The 19,125-nt window shown below is 42.2% G+C and overlaps 1 protein-coding gene across 1 annotated transcript in view; it reads right to left on the reverse strand.

Moving 5' to 3' along the window:
• GPC1 (glypican 1) overlaps positions 1–19,125 on the reverse strand; it is a 311,474-nt gene that overhangs the window by 52,413 nt on the left and 239,936 nt on the right. The window contains exon 3 of the mRNA XM_065410912.1: positions 10,019–10,410. Coding sequence (XP_065266984.1) covers positions 10,019–10,410 — 392 coding nt within the window. The remainder of the gene's footprint in view (positions 1–10,018; positions 10,411–19,125) is intronic.

Below are 19,125 nucleotides of genomic sequence, written 5' to 3' on the forward strand. Positions count from 1 at the left end.
GGTGACACAGCATTAAGGATTGGGGGGTTTCTGAGTCATAGAAAACACATACGGGGCAAATGTTTCAGAGAAAGGAGGTAAGCGTTTCAATCAATCAATGAGTCTGGCTGGGTGATCCTGGAAACGGTGAAGAACACAGGCTGGTGTTCAGATAGACCCACTCTGATTACCCACAATCCATGTGTCTGAACTGTACAGTTAGAACAAGGTTGTCAGGGGAAGGAACAGCAACTGCAAAAACAGGCCCTGGGGAGAGCTGCTGAGCACCTTGGACAATGAATGGATAAACTGGGGACTTTGTTAAAAGTTAGTAAGTCTCTCCCACTTTCTTGACACCCTGCTACCCTAAACTTGGGGAGAGCAGACACATGTTCATCGTTCCACCAGGGAGGTGACCGGCCACATGTTTGGAGGTACTGAAACATGGCAATTACCGCTGTGGCAGCTTCAATATTATAACACCACTTAGTATTTACCCACTTCAAAATATATATCCAGCTTCAATATTATAACACCACTTAGTATTTACCTAGTGCTCTTCATGCGAGGATCTCAAAGCACTTTACAAAAGGGGCTGTGTATCATTATACAGATGGGGATTATACAGATTATACAAATGGGGAAACTGAAAATCAGGCTACTTATCTCTGCCCAAAGATAATGAGCACCCAATCGCCCATTAAAATGAGCGGGAACCGAGAGTATTCTCCGCCTTTGAAAACGAGGCCGTAAAGTGACACGTCCAAGCTCACAAGGTGAATAGATGGCCAACTTGTGAACGCACACTGTCAGCCATTGCTTTGTACAAGTCTATGCCAGTCTTTCCATTCAGTAATTAGCAGCTTGGTGTGCATTAAACGAGCCAAAGTTTCCACCCTTTCAGATTAAAATTCTAGAAGAAACAGCTGCCAGGCTCACACAAATAGGATCCTTTTAAAGTCTGCTGCTCTGTGTAATCATTTGAGTCATCATTTTGCATCTTCTTCACACAAACAGGTGGTAATGAGCCCATGAGAACATTGTGAGTGAGCTGTAAGCATTATCCAGCACATCAGTCAAGAGACTGAAAAGACATGAACTGTATTTTCAAAACATCTTTCAAAGATCAGAAACTAAGCAGAACCCCTCAGCAATATTCCAGGCAATCGTGATGTTGAGTTTCATCAACAGTGTCGGAAACCTGCATTGCCGCAGCCCAGACAATACCTATTTTGTGGACAGAGACAAGACTTTGGTGTCTACTGCTGTCAAGCTTGTTCCTTGCACCAGAACTTTAAAAAAAAAATCCCAAAGCCACCAGGTTAAAGTTAAAAAGGGTGAATTATTATTAGGTGTAATCACCCTACAGCATGAAGACTCATGTTGGCTCAGGAGAAGAACACAGACCAGTCACCATGCTGTTCAGTACAACAAAGCAACTGGGTTTTATTTTAATTGCCATTAAAATAGAGCAGAATGAATCACAAGTTCAGTTCCCAGTAGCAACAGTTGGCAAGGAACCACGATCATCATTTTGAAAAGGCCCTTAACGAGTTTCAATTTGAACTAACTTTCCAGACATCTGGAGACCACTGGCTCCATCTCCCCATCACTTCAGCCAATCAGCTTCCTCCACCTTTCCATGTTTAAGAATATACAGTAGTTCTGTTGATTCCACCTCTTCCTACAAAAGTAGTAGATAATCAAAACCACTTAACCATGTAACATTTGCATTTCTCTATTATTTCCTATGAATCTGATGCAGTTAGCTCCAGCTGTGCAATTTCAGAACTTTTGAAAAAGAAACTCATTGACATCCTACCATAAGGGGAAGATGTGAGACATATGTTCATGTTTGTCTACGATATTTGTATTATTTATCGAGCGCCACTGATATGTATGCTATTTTGCCTTTTAAAAAACCGGCAGTTTCTTGTCCTTAGGTGTTTACCATATAAATTAATATATGTGAAAAAAGAGACGTGAAAAAAATAGGATGAAAAAATGGTGTGGGGTGGGTGGAAATGTAAGCCCACCCCAACCAATCCTGTTTGAATTTGTCAAAACAAATACAGACGCTACAGCACAACTAATTCCTGGCATGTGTCTGGCAAGAGAACACCAACAGTATTGGGAAATGGTAGGCAAAGAACCACCAGAATCCTACAGCTCATTTCTAGAGGGTGGGGATAGAGCAGCCGGCACTTTCCCCGACATGGTTGGCCTGGTACCAGCATCCACTCTCCAAGAACAATCCCGTGTAGCTCTCCTGTGTAGCAGACATATCATCACCTTGCAATGCAGTCTTGGTTTAGCTTTGCCAAACACCCACAGGGCGGGGAGTTTCCACAGCACAGAGAGGAGTTGTAGAATATGAAATAAAGCTTGGCATAAACTTTTTGCACAATGGTCCCATTGCTGACAAGAGATGAAGCACCTTGAATATCTCACTACAATCCTCTGCCTGTCCACCAGAGGAACCCAGACCACATGAGGGCCATCTGCCAGGGCCTGGAACGGAGGTGATATCATGGAGGTGGTTCCAATCCTTGAGAGCTAATTGTCCCCCAGAACATACAAACCATTCAAGTCCTGCCTTTAAATACCAACAGATAAATACAATGGAACGGCATGGGCTTTATGTGCTGGGATCTGCAAGAGAGGCGACAGAGAAATGAAATGTCACTTGCTGCCATGTTATATACTGACTGTACCCTCCTGAATGTTTGTGGAAAATTTCACCTCAGTTGTTCTTGAAAGTGAAACACCAGCTTTTAAAGAGGGGAGTGAGTTCTTGATTGTAGAGATTACAAAAGGGCTCTAATACTGCTGGAATCTTTATGTAATAGGCACCCTTGGGACAGAACAGCAGTACAGCCTGTACTCATGTTTTACACTCATAAGAATGGCCATATGGGGTCAGAGTGATGGTCCATCTAGCCCATTATCCTGTATCTGACAGTGGCCAGTAGCAGAGTTGTAGGAGAGCATTCAGAACAGGGCAGCTGGAGTGATCCACCCCATCTTCCCTTTCCAGCTTCTGACAATCAGAGGTTTAGGGTTGCATCTCTGACTATTCTGGCTAATAGCCATTGATGGGCCTACCTGCCATGAACTTATCTAGTTCTTTTTTAAACCCATATTTTTAAACCCACTTTTTGCCTTCACAACATCCCCTGGCAATGAGTTCCACAGGTTAATTGTGCATTGTGTGTAAAAGTACTTCCTCTTGTTTGTATTAAACCTGCAGCCTATTTATTTCATCGGATGACCCCTGTTTTTTGCACTGTGGAAAAGGGTAAATAACACTTCTCTCCATTTTTTCCACACTGTTCATGATTTTATAAACCTCTGTCATGTCCTCCTTTAGCCATCTCTTTTCTAAGCTGAACAGCCTTAATCTCTTTAGTTTCTCCTTGTATTGAAGCTGTTCCATACCCTTGATCATCTTTGTTGCCCTTCTCTGAACCTTTCCTTGTTCCACTATATCCTTTTTTTGAGATGGGGTGACCAGAACTGAACATAGCATTCAAGGTGTGGGCCTACCATGGATTTATATAATGGCATTATAATATTTTCTGTCTTATTTTCGATCCCTTCCCTAATAGATAGTAACAATCTTTTAAGCCTTTTAGACCGCTGCTGTGAACCAAGCAGAAGTTTTCAGAGAACTCTCTCCAGTAACTCCAAGATCGTTTTCTTGAGCGGTAACAGATAATTTTGAACCTAATCACAGATGTGCCTGTGTGGCTACAGGAGCTGTAACAGTAAGTTATTTAAAGCAACAAGCAGCTGCACAGCAGTCTGGTCAGCCAGCCAGCACAGCTCCAAGTAACGGCTGGCTCGTTGGAGGCAGCTGATGCGTTGGGAGAGGGTACACAAGAACTCAGAGTTTGCAGATGTAGGCTGGCGGCTTGGGTTTATTTCTTAAACAATGTTTCACAGAAATGTAATAACAGATCTAAATGGCACAATGATGGCTTTACAGTGAAAATAGAAAAACTGCACTAGGAGAGAAACCTACCTCAGTGAGGAGGGGCCTACGCAAAGGTCAAGTCAAAGCTATGACACAATGCTCAGACAAGGTGTGTGCGGCTGGTTATAGAGAAGAGATCCCTTAGGGAGAGAACTTGTTCTGGTTTCTTACTGGTTTTTGTTATACATTCAGACAGCACCTAGCATAATGGGGCCCTGGCCTCTAATTGCTACCGCAATACAAACAAACAATGATGGTATTTCTATCTGTCTCAAAAGTGAGATTATCAGAAATCCTACACCGAGATGGGAGAACAGCCAAGGCAAAGGAAATGAAATTTTGACCTCTCTTGAACGTTATAATGTGAGAGGCCACAATGCCACCCAATGCTCAATGAAGTGATCATCTTCACTGGTAACTTTTCTGGTTACAGGCAACATGCAAGCTAATGAGGCAAGCCTGCCTTTACTGTCTCCACAGGGAAACTCAGAATTCTGGGGAGATGACCAGTGGTTAGCTGGGAAAAAGAAAGACTGCTCTTATAGTTTGGCAGCATGAGAAAATCCCTCACAAACTCCACTCTGGACACCGAACACTATTCCCCGATCCTACTTCATCCACAGGCATGCTTGCACCCCGTCCGACACGCAGACTGCGAGCTTTCTGAAGGAAAGACTGTCTTTTCCATTACCTGTCTGCAAAGCACCTAGCCCAATGGCCCCTGATCTTTGACTGAAGTTCCTAGGCACTACCATAATACAAATAATAATCATCATCCCCCACTGGAATAGTCCTGTTCCTTGCATTGTGTATCTCTGCTGTTAGTTTCTACACTTTTTCATACAGCTGTTTATCTTTTACTTGTTTAAATCTAACTTTCTAATTTTGCTTCCTTTTCCCCACATTATCAACATTATTTGTCCATACTGAGATTTGTTTTTAATTAATTTCCCCATTCCCCTGCATCATCAGGCCAAGAATGGTAAGCACTAGGAACAAGTGTTGTGCCTCTGAGCGGCAACTGGCAGCCTCTGCCTAAGTCTTCCAAACACAATACTTTCACCTGTTCAAATGAAGCTCTCTCTGAGTCACAGCAAATGCTATTTTGGGGCAGTTGCCAACCCCATAATGAAAGAATGAAAGAAAAGAATCTTAGATAGAAGTGAGATATTTCTTCTCCCTTTCACTGGCATGCAAGCTACCATCCAGGCTTTCAAATACTTGTAATGCCTTAATAGTGGTAAGTGGGACCTCTCTCATATTGTACAAGCCCTATCTTACAATAAAGGAGGGAGTGCTTGTGAAGGGTGCCTGGCTGACAGTCATGAAGAATCAAATTCTCTATCCACAGACCAGATATAAAGCTGGAAGCAGGAGTGCAAAGCTTCTCCACACTGCACATTAATATGCACTAGCTCTGAAAGAGGACTACCAGTCTTCACTTCCGTTAAGCCCTTCATCTATCCGCTGACACTGCTAACAAGCGTATCCGCTGTGCATGTTGCATGCACACGCCGTCCACTGGCCAATGGACTGAGACCTCCAAAATCATTTTACAGAAGCCGCTGAACAGATGATAAGTTTTCTATCACTATCAAGGTGGAGCCATGTTTGCACCAATAACCAAGGAATGAAAAGCTTCAGATCCCATTGCTATGGTTCAAAGTTTGTCTCAGTGATTATTCCTTAAAACCAGGGGTGATTTACAGTGACTGTAGGAGAAATAATGATTATGCCATTTTCTGACAGGCTACTTGCTCCCATCAGACTTCTTATCTCCACTGGTATGTGCAGTTCTTGCTCCAAGCAAGCAGCTTCTATTCCACTTGCATCCCAGCTGAACCTGCCCATGTACCTTTCAATCACAGCTAGAGTGGCTGCACACAGAGCCTGCTGGGAGACAAATGGCACAGGAACTGGCTGAAGTGTTGGGCGGATATGAAGTCTGGCAGCTGGTGGCAAGAGAAGAAATGCAACGTTGGCAAAATGGAGAGGCAGCAGTCATTAGAAATTACAGAATCCTGCCTGTCGTGCAGTCAGAGACAGTCTCTCTCTCTCTCCTCCCCATCACAAAGCTCCTCGGAGAGTCCAGTGAAAAGCACTTCGCTTTCCCCAGCATTGGTTGCATTGCATTTTAAGAGAAGGCCTTGTAACAGCTGTAATGAGGATGAAGGATACAAAGATGATATATACTGGTACTGCAAGAGCAGACAAAACAAGTCAAAACCAAGAAGAAGAGAGAGGGTCTCGTTCTAAGGGCTCCATCTTGCAATGAATTTCAGGTAGGGCCAGGTCCACTCATGTGCAGCAGCTTGCAAGTCAGAGGCCAAAAGAGACTGCCAACTCAAAGAATACATACAAGTAAACTGTCTACTATTACTATTCACTATGTTGTTACTGATCACCTAATTAGATGTTCACCTTACTGAGGAAAACTATGCATTGTGCACACTTAGAATACTCTTATTGTCACTTATAACGTCACTGCTCTTTAACAATTATTTTTCAAACTTAAACGATGATTATTCAGTGAGGACTAGCCACATGATAAAACTTCAGTTTAACAGAAATCAGCAGCTTTTGTTGTTTTGAGTGCCAAAAAAAGTCAAAACAATTTCTTAAAAGTACAAAAAATATTAGTTTATACTAGGGCTGTCAAGCAATTAAAAAACGTAACCGCGATTAATCACATTGTTAAACAATAATAGAATACCATTTATTTAAATATTTTTGGATGTTTTCTACATTTTCAAATATATTGATTTCAATTATAACATCCATGCTGATGACGGGCTCTGCTCGATAACAATCCAAAGCAGTGCCGACCAACACATGTTCATTTTCATCATCTGAGTCAGATGCCACCAGCAAAAGGTTGATTTTCTTTTTTGGTGGTTTAGGTTCTGTAGTTTCCGCATCGGAGTGTTGCTCTTTTAAGACTTCTGAAAGCATGCTCCATATCTTGTCCCTCTCAGATTTTGGAAGGCACTTCAGATTCTTAAACCTTGGGTTGAGGGCTGTAGCTATCTTTAGAAATCTCACACTGGTACCTTCTTTGGGTTTTGTCAAATCTGCAGCAAAAGTATTCTTAAAATGAACAACACGTGCTGAGTCATCATCTGAGACTGCTATAACATGAAATATATGGCAGAATGCGGATAAAATAGGCACTAAAGTTTTGCATTGTTTTATTTTTGAGTGCAGTTATGGAACAAAAAAAAAATCTACATTTGTAAGTTGCAATTTCACAATAAAGAGATTGCTCTACAGTACTTGTATGAAGTGAATTGAAAAATACTGTTTCTTTTATCATTTTTACAGTGCAAATATTTGTAATAAAAAATAATATAAAGTGAGCAGTGTACACTTTATATTCTTCGTTGTAACTGAAATCAATATATTTGAAAATGTAGAAAAAATCCAAAAATATTTAATAAATTTCAAATGGTATTCTATTGTTTAACTGCGATTAATTGCAATTAATTTTTTTTGAGTTAATCGCATGAGTTAACTGCAATTTAGCGACAGCCCTAGTTTATACTTGTCTAACTCAAACTGGTTCAGTGGGTTTTCTGTAGAGTTTCTGAGCAAAACATCCACAGCTGGTTTGAGACCAAGCATGAAATTTCAGGTCAAACATTATTTTTAAAGAAAGTTCCTGGCTGTAAAGGTTTTTGTTCTCAACCTTTAATCCTAGAAAAATCCCTATCATCATAAAAACAAAGCAAAATAAAACATTTGTCAAATTAAAATGCTGGTTGAAAAACTTGTTCAGATTAAATGGGATACTCTAAAAGGCCAATAATCTGAACTGTTCTTTATCTTTGGTTAATGGGGAATCCAACAGATCACCTGGAATTGGGAATAAATTGAAAGAATCCAATAATTTTCAGGTTAAACTTGCACCCTGTCAGCAAGTTATTAAAAAAACAAGCACATCAATACTCTGACAAAAAGTATTGATGATTATGTACAGCTCTATGGGCCAGATTCTCCACTGCTTTATCCCTTATGCAGTCATTTACTCCTGTGCAAAGAGTGCAAAACACTGCATTTTACATCGACTGAACACACTGTAAATGCTCATGCAAGGTGAAAAGCAGTGGTGAACCAGGCCGTATGTTCTCTACATAACTACTGGCTAACAAGACATTTGTTAAGCAAAACTTACGTGTCAGCAGTCCAGTCTCCACCTCCCTGTTCCTTCAGTGGTGCTACTAGAACTATGCAGAAAATTCCTGAAGAAACAGGTGAAACCTGCCAATTTGTGGGTTTAATTACAAACTGAACACTTGGGCTGGATTTGCTGAGGTTTTTGAGCTGTTCAGCAAACTGGACCAGTTTTAGAAGTTTCATATGGATGCTATTTATAAAATAATAATAATAATAATCATATTTTAAAAAACAGTGGGTTTGATTAGTTTTGTTTTGAGGACAAATCATCCAGGCAGAAGGAATTTGGATCTGGAGAAGGAACTGAGAGTGAAGGAAGAGGCAGTGCTACCTTCTCTGGAAGTTCATACTTTTACCAGCTGATCAGAAAGATGGTCATTTTTCACACAGTTTATCTGTACCTTGTTTGATAAAGTGCTGCTGAAATGATTAAGAGAACTCAGAAGCATGGCAGTGGAATCAAACACTCTAAGAGTTTAAAATCCACATTGTACATATGAGAGTGGGTAAAAACCGATATACATCAATATAATACAAAATGATATTCCATTTCAAAAACCACTGGTGCTGAAAATGAATCAATTTATTAACAGCTATGGCTGCGTTTATGCAAGGAAAAGAGAATGGGGCAACTCCAGGGACAAGGAAAAGGAAAAAGAAAACTTGTCAGCCACTCACCTTATCCCCTCAGACCCACTAACCAGGGCTAAAGTTAGATTCGAGTGCATAAAGCTGAAACACTCAGCAATTCAAAGGATTTATGAAAAAATATTTTACTTCTGTCTCTTTTAACGTATACCATTTCCCTCTTTTATCTGCTATAAGTGCCACGAGAGTGTGATGTTAATAAGATGTGCAAAGGCTTTTGTGTAGCTGAACAGTTTTATAGTATAACGCATTGATAAATGAAAGGATTTGTCACTGTTAACACATTAACATGTCTCTCTGAGATCCAAGTCTGGACTCGCTGTAACAAATAATGCTGTCCTCTTCCAGGCATTTTCTTTCCAGGAAATTAATTGGTATTTCAATTTTTGCATTCATAGTTTAGTCACACCCTATCCTTATCCTGCCAATTGCCATCTTCACATGAAGTATGCAAGTAATTTTATAAAATGGATTTTCAAGGTTTCATCTGTAAAAAGCCTGAATACCTTGCCCGAGTATGATAGCCTCCCTCCTGCTCTGAAAGGTTCCTCTTGTACCAGAGGATGCATACAATTTTATCCTACAAAAACGTCACATTCAATAGCATTAATTTACATGTGTAGAGCACCTTCATCTCCAAAGACCCCAATGCACTTTACAAACTCACCCTCTCTGTACACACAGACACACACACACTGTATAAATACATACTGCTATATATACAGACATAAGAATCACCCACCACTGACATGCACCTCTTGCACGCATTCCCAGCACGTTCTTTGCAAGTCAGTTTTCCATGCCTTACATTATATCACCACCAAGGAGGAAAATAACACAATGTGATGTAAAGGCATGGCAATATCCTTGCCAGGAAAGTCCTGGGAATATATACAAGCAACCAAACAGCTAGACAATCTGGATGACTAGAGCTTCCCCGGCAGCATGCCACATAGGTTAAACTGATGTAAAGTTTGATTTGCGGTGAGTTGCACCTCCATTCTCCTGCTCTGTCAGTGTTTATAACAGCCCCAGCTTGCTATTTGGCAGATGACCCTCAGGCAATTGTTTATACAAGCAAAGGATGTTCATTATCAACAACCCTGCCTGCCTAGTAATGATGAAGGTTTAAGAAAAACAGCACAACAACCCAGTGCTCATCAACAATAAATAGGGTCCTGGAAATGTTAGGTGGGGAAGGATGCCAGGGTGGATACAGAGGAGATTTGTCTCATGACCTACCTGAGAGACCTTTTTGACAACATCACTGCCCACGCTAAGCCCCTGCACATAGGAGCGCACTGCGATGAAAGCTCTCGTCGCCTTCAGTTTCAGGTCCCTCGGAACTTCTCCAAAGGGCTTGTGCTGCTCGGAGTGTTTCACCATGCAGTCCAGGTACTCGTCAGTGATGTGGTACTGGGGATTCATCAGCTTGAAGAGGCGCTCCAGCAGGCGCGTCCAGAACTCGTTGAGGGCCTCTTCCAGGTTGATGTTGGAGCCCCGGTAATAGCGCCGCAGCTCGCTGTACAAGTCCTTGAAGAGCTTGACGTTCTGGCTGTACAGCTCTCCATATGTGCTAGGAAAAGTGTCATAGAGGGCCTTCTCTGACTTGTTCAACAAATCCTGGAAATAACCTGCAAAGAGAGGGAAAAGAGGAGGGTGACAAGATCAGCAGGAGAACTAGAAATCTCTAACAGGCCAGTCTAAAGACACCTACTTGTTTGCACCACTCAGGAGGCTGAGAAAGAGGAGCCAAGGTCAGCCTTTCCTCTTATCTTCTGACTGAACTCCTCCTCTTCCACCCACAATTTTAGGTCTTGAGCTGTTGCTAAAAGGACAGAGCAGGATATGCTCCACATAGAGTGGTCTGCTGCCACCTTGCTCCTTCCCTCCATCAACATCTAAAAACAACGTCAAGTGCAAGCTCTGGATATGTTCCTAAAAATCTGCTGTGCAGAGTGCAGTGTTCTGCCACTAAGCTTTCAGAGCCACATTTCTCCTTGGTTAGTGCAAGCAATGCAACCAATCCAGCCAGGGCAGAAGTTAATGGCCAAGGGGATCCACATGGAAGTGCCCATACTAGGCCTGCAGAAGTTCTTCAGCAACAATGAATGGTTACAGCAAAATGAAAATTCAGTAACCCTACTTCTGCCTGTTTAATTGCTCTGGGTAATGTATGTAAATCACTGTTTAAATCAGTCTGACAAAGGGCTGTCAGGATTGAAGATGCTAAGTGCTTCTCTTCAGTGCTGTCATTGCGTGACAAGAACTCATATGCACAAGTTAACAATCCCGTTTCAGAGACTGCACCAGAATTAACACACACACACAAAATTGTCCAAACAATTCTTGAAACCTGAATGCTTGTTCATAGTTTGAGAGATGCAAGACAAGTGCTTGATACAGTATAAAACATTTGTATTTGATAAAAGCCGCAAATTAACTACCGTATTATCTGTGATCTCATTAATAACAAATGACAACAGATTTTATATTTCTTTCAAACCATACTGCCACAGTGCTTCTGCAGTTAAAGCTGAGACAGTATTTTCTTTCAAAGAATTTGTAGGATATTAAATATTAAGGCCTCAAACAGCAAGATACTTAAGCTAGGACTTAACTTTAAGCACATGAGTAATCCCTTCCTTATTAGCAAACCATTTAGGCATGTGCTCACCTGAGCAGTAACTTTAATGTTGACTTCAGTGGGACTACCCAAGTGAGTAAAGCCACCAGGATTTGACCCTCAAGAAGTAAACTATTGCATAAACTCTCATTCACTTCCAGAAGATTTTTAAAAATTATGTATTTTTTCAGTAATGCACAGAAAGCAGGGGTGCACATTTAAGCTAAGTTAGCAAGGCTAGACAGTCCTACACAGTTGTCAGGTAAATAGGCAAAACTGGAAGTAGGGCATTCTATAAATACATGAATCTAGGAAGATTTGGTAATGGATCTCAGGCACCACCAATCTCAGGAATTTTTTAATCCACTAAGGGGAAAAATGAATACAGTATTAATGATTTCTTTTAAAACATTACTGCCATTAATTAGGTTAGCACCCCAAACCCCCTCCTGCACCCCAACCCCCTGCCCCAGCCCTGAGCCCCCTCCCAGAGCCAGCACCCCATACCCCCTCCTGCATCCGAACCCCCTCCTGCACCCCAAGCCCCAGCCCTTAGCCCCCTCCTGCAGCCAAACCTCCTGCTCCAGCCTTGACCCCCCTCTCAGAGCCAGCACCCCAAACCCACTCCAACACTCTGCCCCAGCCTGGAGCCTCCTCCTGCACCCAAACTCCCTCCCAGAGCTTGCACCCCTCACCTCCTACTGCACCCAATCCCCTACCCCAGACTCAGCCCAGAGCCCCCTCCCACATTGTGAACCCCTCGGCCCCAGCCCAGAGTCCTCACCCCTGCATGAACCACAACCCCCTGCCCCAGCCCAGTGAAAGTGAGTGAGAGTGGGGCAGAGTTAGCGACGGGGGTGGGGCCTCAGGGAAGGGGCAGGGTAGATCCTGGGTTGCCCTTAAATTCAAAAAATGATTTTAGGCGTAAAAAGGTTGGAGACCACTGGGTTAGACAAACACCTGTTACGCATGGTCTAGGAGGTCTACTTGGTCCTGTCTCAGTGCAGGGGGCTTTAAATGCCATTAAATGACACCAGGACACCCCAGAAACAGAAAACGAAGACTATATCCAGTTCAGGCAACAGGAAAATGTAGGTAAACGGAGTGTACTGCAATTATTCCTTTGGGAATACAAGTGGAGCACCCGAGATACCACCCTTCCCATTTCCAGACCTCAATTTTGCATTTCATTCAAAAGATTGAACCTCCACAACCAACCATCTCCTCCTAGCACCATGCCAGAGCAGTGACTGAGTGGTTACTAGAGGGAAGATTCCCACCTCCTGAATTGTCAACATCACCTTGTTTTCCCCCTAGAAGTCTCCCATTCATCCAGCTACTGTCCAGGCTGGACACGGCTTATCTTGGGAGCCCTAACAAGATCCCCGTACAATATAGCAAGTTCAAGTCACACACAGCATGGTGATGTGTGCCAATGTGCCTGAATGGGACGGAACCCTTATTTGTCACAGAGTGCACTTGTTCAGGATGGTACTTGACCGTAACCACCTGGTGATATCTTCCGCTCCTCCCCTTGCTACACAAAACATAACTGCTGGCTGATCCTCTCCACGTGACTTTAATGGAAAGTTTCTCTTTGGTACAGCAGTGGTACTTGTGATTAGGCTGATTTCCTAGCTATCCTTCCTCTCTGCTTGTTTTCTATTTCTACTCTCTACCTAACAAGTGTCCCTGTTGTGCTTCAGGTCCCGTAGTTTGATGAGTGTATTCTGTGACCTATGAGGATGGATGGGTAACTGAGAACAGCAGTCGGAGATTTCTCTCTATAAAGAATGTGCAAATTGAGTATATATGTGGCACAAGTCATTTATAAGGAGGGACCTACAACTGTAGAACTGTGGATTAACAAAGTAATCCAACCCCCTGGTGGAACGTACACATGCAGAGGTCACTGGTCATCCTGTATTCATTAGTCTTCTGTGTGCAGTAGCTTTGACAGGAAGAAATATTGCCAAGTCCAGAGAACTCAGGGGCTCTGGTAATTAGGCCTCTGAAGTGTAGTTGACTAATGGGCACCTTAGCACTGGCTAGAAATAACTACCTGTGAAAGAAATACGGGGCACAGGAGAGTGTGTGGCGATAACAAGCCGGAAGATGACAGTTCTGCTATAGGAAATCAGGGAGAATGTTTTTTTAAAAAATACCTGGTCTCTCTTCCCAGGATTTAAATAACTAGAGTTTTGAGCAGCAGCATGTCTATTGGGCAGAGAACAAGACTGGGGCCCATGAAGTACCAAGTTCTGATCCTGACTGCTACCAACTGCTACTTTTATTCTGCCCTCAGATAACAAGTGCTAAATCTCACCTGTGCATCTGATGGGAGAAATTACGTTTATGAAGGGGAAGGAATATGAGTGCTAAGGCATGTGGTGGTGCAGGCTGGCGCTGTCTGAGGGAAGTATTTAATCTCACTCTATCACTCTCATCACCATAGTATCTGAGAATGTTACGAACATTATGAATTTAGCATCCTGAGCCCCGTGAGTAAGGAAATAAGTATCAACATCCCCATGTTACAGATGGGGAAAGTGAGGCAGAGAGGGTGTGACCTGCTCAAGCTCACATAGGAAGTGAGCGGTGCAGATAGGATGAAAACTCAAGCGTTTCTGGGTTATAATCTTGTGCTCTGTCCACTAGACATCTCTGTCTATCAGCACTCGAGATATCTAAATCCTCGATAGGGAGGGCAGATGTTTTAAATACTTTTCTTTTTAAAAAAATATTGTCATGGGTGGTTGGTACAGAAAGGTTTCAGCATCTGGAGAGGAGGTCTCTCTGAAGGAGTAGTGGGGGAAGGCAGCTCTAAGTTTGAGATGAAATTGCTTGTTATGGGGATCAGCTGCAAATGGTCTTAATTCTTTCCCTTGCCCACCAAGTGCTCTCCCAGGCTGTGTTGGTGCACTCTCCATCTCATTCTCCTTTGAGTCCTGGTGCTCCTTTCCCTCTTTAAAAATAATCTTGGAGCTCAGCTGTATCTGTGCCGCGCAGTGAAATGGATGCTGTAGCATACAGTGGATTTTGCAGAGCTCCAAAACCCACAAGTCTAGGTGCCGTGGAGTGTCAGAGGCTCCTTTTCGGGACGAGTCCTACAACAATTCACTGGGGCAGTGCTGTGCCAAGACTAAGATCAGACACTGATGGTTCTGGGGATTGCGAGCGGGGCAGTAGCTAGCCAGCCAGCTATACTGAAACTGGAAAGCAACACCATTTCAATGTAATTGCCTGTGGCGCACATGCAAAACTGGGACATTCCCAGGGAATTAAGCTATCTGGCCATTCTAATGTTTGGCTTTGCCTCAGTAGAGTCTGTCAGTCATGTTCAAATATTTATTAGCAACCACATTTTTCAACCCTGGCTACTGATTGTGAGTGACTCACTGTCTGGGGGCACCACGTGAGACACTCAAAGCCTGATTTTATCCAGAGGCACTAAGCATCCGCAGCTCCCACTGACAAACTGGGATACTCGGCACATCTGAAAAACAAGCCTTAATGTCTCAAGCTGGGCACCCAAAACGGAATTACTCCCACTACTTAAAATTTCCAGCCTAGTTTTATATGACCTAAATTTCTCTAGAGACTATGAGACTCATGAACTTTAAGGCCAGAAGGGACCATAATGATTATCTAGTCTAACCTCCTGCACATGGCAGGCCACAGAACCTCACCCACCCACTCCTGTAAGGTTTCAGAGTAGCAGCCGTGTTAGTCTGTATCCGCAAAAAGAACAGGAGTACTTGTGGCACCTTAGAGACTAACAAATTTATTAGAGCATAAGCTTTCGTGGGCTACAACCCACTTCTTCGGATGCATATAGAGTGAAACATATATTGAGGAGATATATATATACACACACATACAGAGAGCATGAACAGGTGGGAGTTGTCTTACCAACTCTGAGAGGCCAATTAAGTAAGAGAAAAAAAACTTTTGAAGTGATAAGCAAGATGGCTCAGTACAGACAGTTTGATAAGAAGCAAGTGTGAAAATACTTACAAGGGGAGATAGATTCAATGTTTATAATGGCTCAGCCATTCCCAGTCTTTATTTAATCCTGTGTTGATTGTGTCTAGTTTGCATATCAATTCCAGCTCAGCAGTCTCTCATTGGAGTCTGTTTTTGAAGTTTTTCTGTTTTAAGATAGCCACCCGCAGGTCTGTCATAGAATGGCCAGACAGGTTAAAGTGTTCTCCCACTGGTTTTTGAGTATTATGATTCCTGATGTCAGATTTGTGTCCATTAATTCTTTTGCGTGGAGACTGTCCGGTTTGGCCAATGTACATGGCAGAGGGGCATTGCTGGCACATGATGGCATATATCACATTAGGATTATATCATTTATCCTTGTAACAAAGCCCGATGCCAACTCTGTCCACATATCTATTCAAGTGACATCATCATAGGGCCTAATCACATCAGCCATACCATCAGGGGCTCGTTCACCTGCACATCTACCAATGTGATATATGCCATCATGTGCCAGCAATGCCCCTCTGCCATGTACATTGGCCAAACCGGACAGTCTCTACGCAAAAGAATTAATGGACACAAATCTGACATCAGGAATCATAATACTCAAAAACCAGTTGGAGAACACTTTAACCTGTCTGGCCATTCTATGACAGACCTGCGGGTGGCTATCTTAAAACAGAAAAACTTCAAAAACAGACTCCAACGAGAGACTGCTGAGCTGGAATTGATATGCAAACTAGACACAATCAACACAGGATTAAATAAAGACTGGGAATGGCTGAGCCATTACAAACATTGAATCTATCTCCCCTTGTAAGTATTTTCACACTTGCTTCTTATCAAACTGTCTGTACTGAGCCATCTTGATTATCACTTCAAAAGTTTTTTTTTTTCCTCTTACTTAATTGGCCTCTCAGAGTTGGTAAGACAACTCCCACCTGTTCATGCTCTCTGTATGTGTGTGTATATATATCTCCTCAATATATGTTTCACTCTATATGCATCCGAAGAAGTGGGTTGTAGCCCACGAAAGCTTATGCTCTAATAAATTTGTTAGTCTCTAAGGTGCCACAAGTACTCCTGTTCCACTCCTGTAATACACCCTAACTTCTGGCTGAGTTATTGAAGTCCTTGAATCATGATTTAAAGACTTCGAGTTACAGGGAATCCACCATTTATATTAATTTAAACCTGCAAGTGGCCGTGGCCCAAGCTGCAGAGGAAGGCGAAATAACTCCAGGCCATTATCCTCATTTAATATTTAAACTGCAGTAGCACCAGACGCCTCTTTTTAAAAAAAATTATTAATTTTATACCCTGGTTCAGCTCACCAGATTAAAATCTATTCCTTTCTTGAAAGATATCCTCTCCATGCATGTGTGCAGCCAACATGCTGCTAAAGAGCCCTTGCAGTCATCCAAGCCATCTGTAAAAGTGCCTTGTAATGGAGGGTCCTTGACATGGAGAAAAATCAGATGCTGATCCCATTAGCAAGTGCTTAGCTGAAGATCTCATTTTAATGAGTAGTGAAAGTGCTTTAAGCCCTGGTTGTCCTAACACATAGTTTATCAAATACACTCACCTTGAATTGCTTATCAAGATGAATAGCAATTCAGCTACTTCCTTCTTCTTGTGGCAATCTCCTGCTGAAAGATCCTAATTTCTCCTTTGTTTGCCCTTATCTCAAGAGAGGCTGATGGAGGGAAGCTATCACTCCTGAGGGGAGGCTGGGCAGGCCTGGGTCTACTGTCTCAGGCCTTGTGATTCTCTGGAAGCTGTTTAAAATTAGGGGTGCCAAGCCTCCAGGATTGTCCTGGAGTCTCCAGGAATTAAAAATTAATCTTTAATTAAATATTATGTCATGTGATGAAACCTCAAGGAATATGTCCAATCAAAATTGGCAACCCGATGTTTATTCTGTATTTTTGCCCTTTAGTAATTTTACTATTGCTAGACCTTAAATGGGAGCAAATGATGATTTTATCTCCGTTGTCATAAAGTTATCACTGTTTCTGCAAGTGATCTGATGGCCGTTAATAGAGGTATTAAAGTTTTCATTTCACTGAAAGGCCTCGACCACACTGACTGTTCCACTGTGTGCAATTAAAACGTTAGTATTGGCCTGTGCATCATGGGCATGTTACAGAGCTTCCATACTAGTAATTCCACTTCACTTCCATTTATCCACCCTGCTATGTCTACCCGCAGCAGTAGAGTGCATTGCTCCCAGTAACCTATAACAGAAGCTCTGGCATAACGGCTATGTGCAGTGGTTTCTGGGAGATTTCACCCAGTGGCTTGTGCACTGTGGGACAGTGCTAACAGGACTACTTACAACATGCCAGCCCTTCTCATCTACACTAGCCCAAGTGAAGAAGTCAATCATTATTTAGAGTTGCATGCAGCAGATCTAACAAATGGTCTAAAGCACACACACTTTGACAATGTTTGTAACAAATGTCTGCATAGAGGCTCAGTATGCTAGGAACAACTGATGTTATTTAGTATGAAAAAAATTCTCCAGGGTAGAAGAGGCCTTAGGGAGGGAGTATGGTCTAGTGGCTAACGCATGGTACTGTGAGTAAGGTGTTATGGCTTCTATTCTTGGCTTTGCAACTAACTCAGTGTGGTCTTGGGCAACTTATGTAACTTTTGTGTTCCCTTAGTTTTGACGTCTGTAAAATGGGCGGGCTAATATTTACATTTCACCCACAGAGAGGTTGTGGAGTTTAATTGATGCTTGTAAAACCATTGGAATTTAGAAGATGCTCTGTAAGCTTAAAGTGTTATTAATGTAAAATCTCAAGTATCCATTTACAATTTAATAAGACTGCATTCAAGCTCTCCTTCTTGTATAATCAGTGTTCTTTTTGAGGCAACTAATGTTTGCTGCACAAGTTGATAAGTGATCCCAGTATTAAATGGCAACTTGCCATTCATCACAATGAGGAAAACAACAACAAATGCAGACCGATTTGTCAATTCAAGGTAAGGCTGCTTTTTCTGTTCACTACAAGAGAAACAAGATGCATATCTTTCTGTCAAAAAACGGGAAACTACTCCTTGAAAAAGTCCAATCTAATTAAGAGCTGATGAACTATTACTTCTCACTTAGGTGAGAGAATTCAAATTACAATTAGCTCATTTGCAGAAGGTTTAAGTTATTCTAGATTTCACACACTGATAAAAATACCTACATTAGCTAGTGAAAATTAATTAGTAATTAGGCCCAAATGTGTGGCTGACAAATAGCCAATCTGGTACAGAATTTAAATGTCCACCTTGCAGTGTGTATTAGACACTCAGGCTTCAGATTTGTCAGGAGAGATGGTGCAGCAACTTGTATTAATTACCCTAGTAATCAGCTCAGTCTGAGTTGCTCAGGCATCCTGAATCATCCAGTATATATTGTGTCTTGCCCGTATCAGTAACACAGGTATTGTCATAGTAGCATTACATCTTCTCATTAACATAGCCTCTGCCCATACTAGTAACTAGGGCCCGGGTTCAGCAAGGTATTTAAGCATGTGTGTAGTCCCAAAGACTTTAATGAGAGTGGTAATATGTTTAACCACCTTGCTGAATCAGGGCCTAGAGACACTGATCCTTACTAATTTCAGATAGGGACACTAATTGATACTACTGCTTTTAAAAAGAAACAAAGCTCACTAAAATGATTTGAAACAAAAGGTCTGGCTATCTGAGCCACGGGTAAAAGAAGGCTAGGGAA

Source organism: Emys orbicularis, chromosome 9 (genome assembly GCF_028017835.1).
Source record: "Emys orbicularis isolate rEmyOrb1 chromosome 9, rEmyOrb1.hap1, whole genome shotgun sequence".
Classification (NCBI taxonomy): domain Eukaryota; kingdom Metazoa; phylum Chordata; order Testudines; family Emydidae; genus Emys; species Emys orbicularis.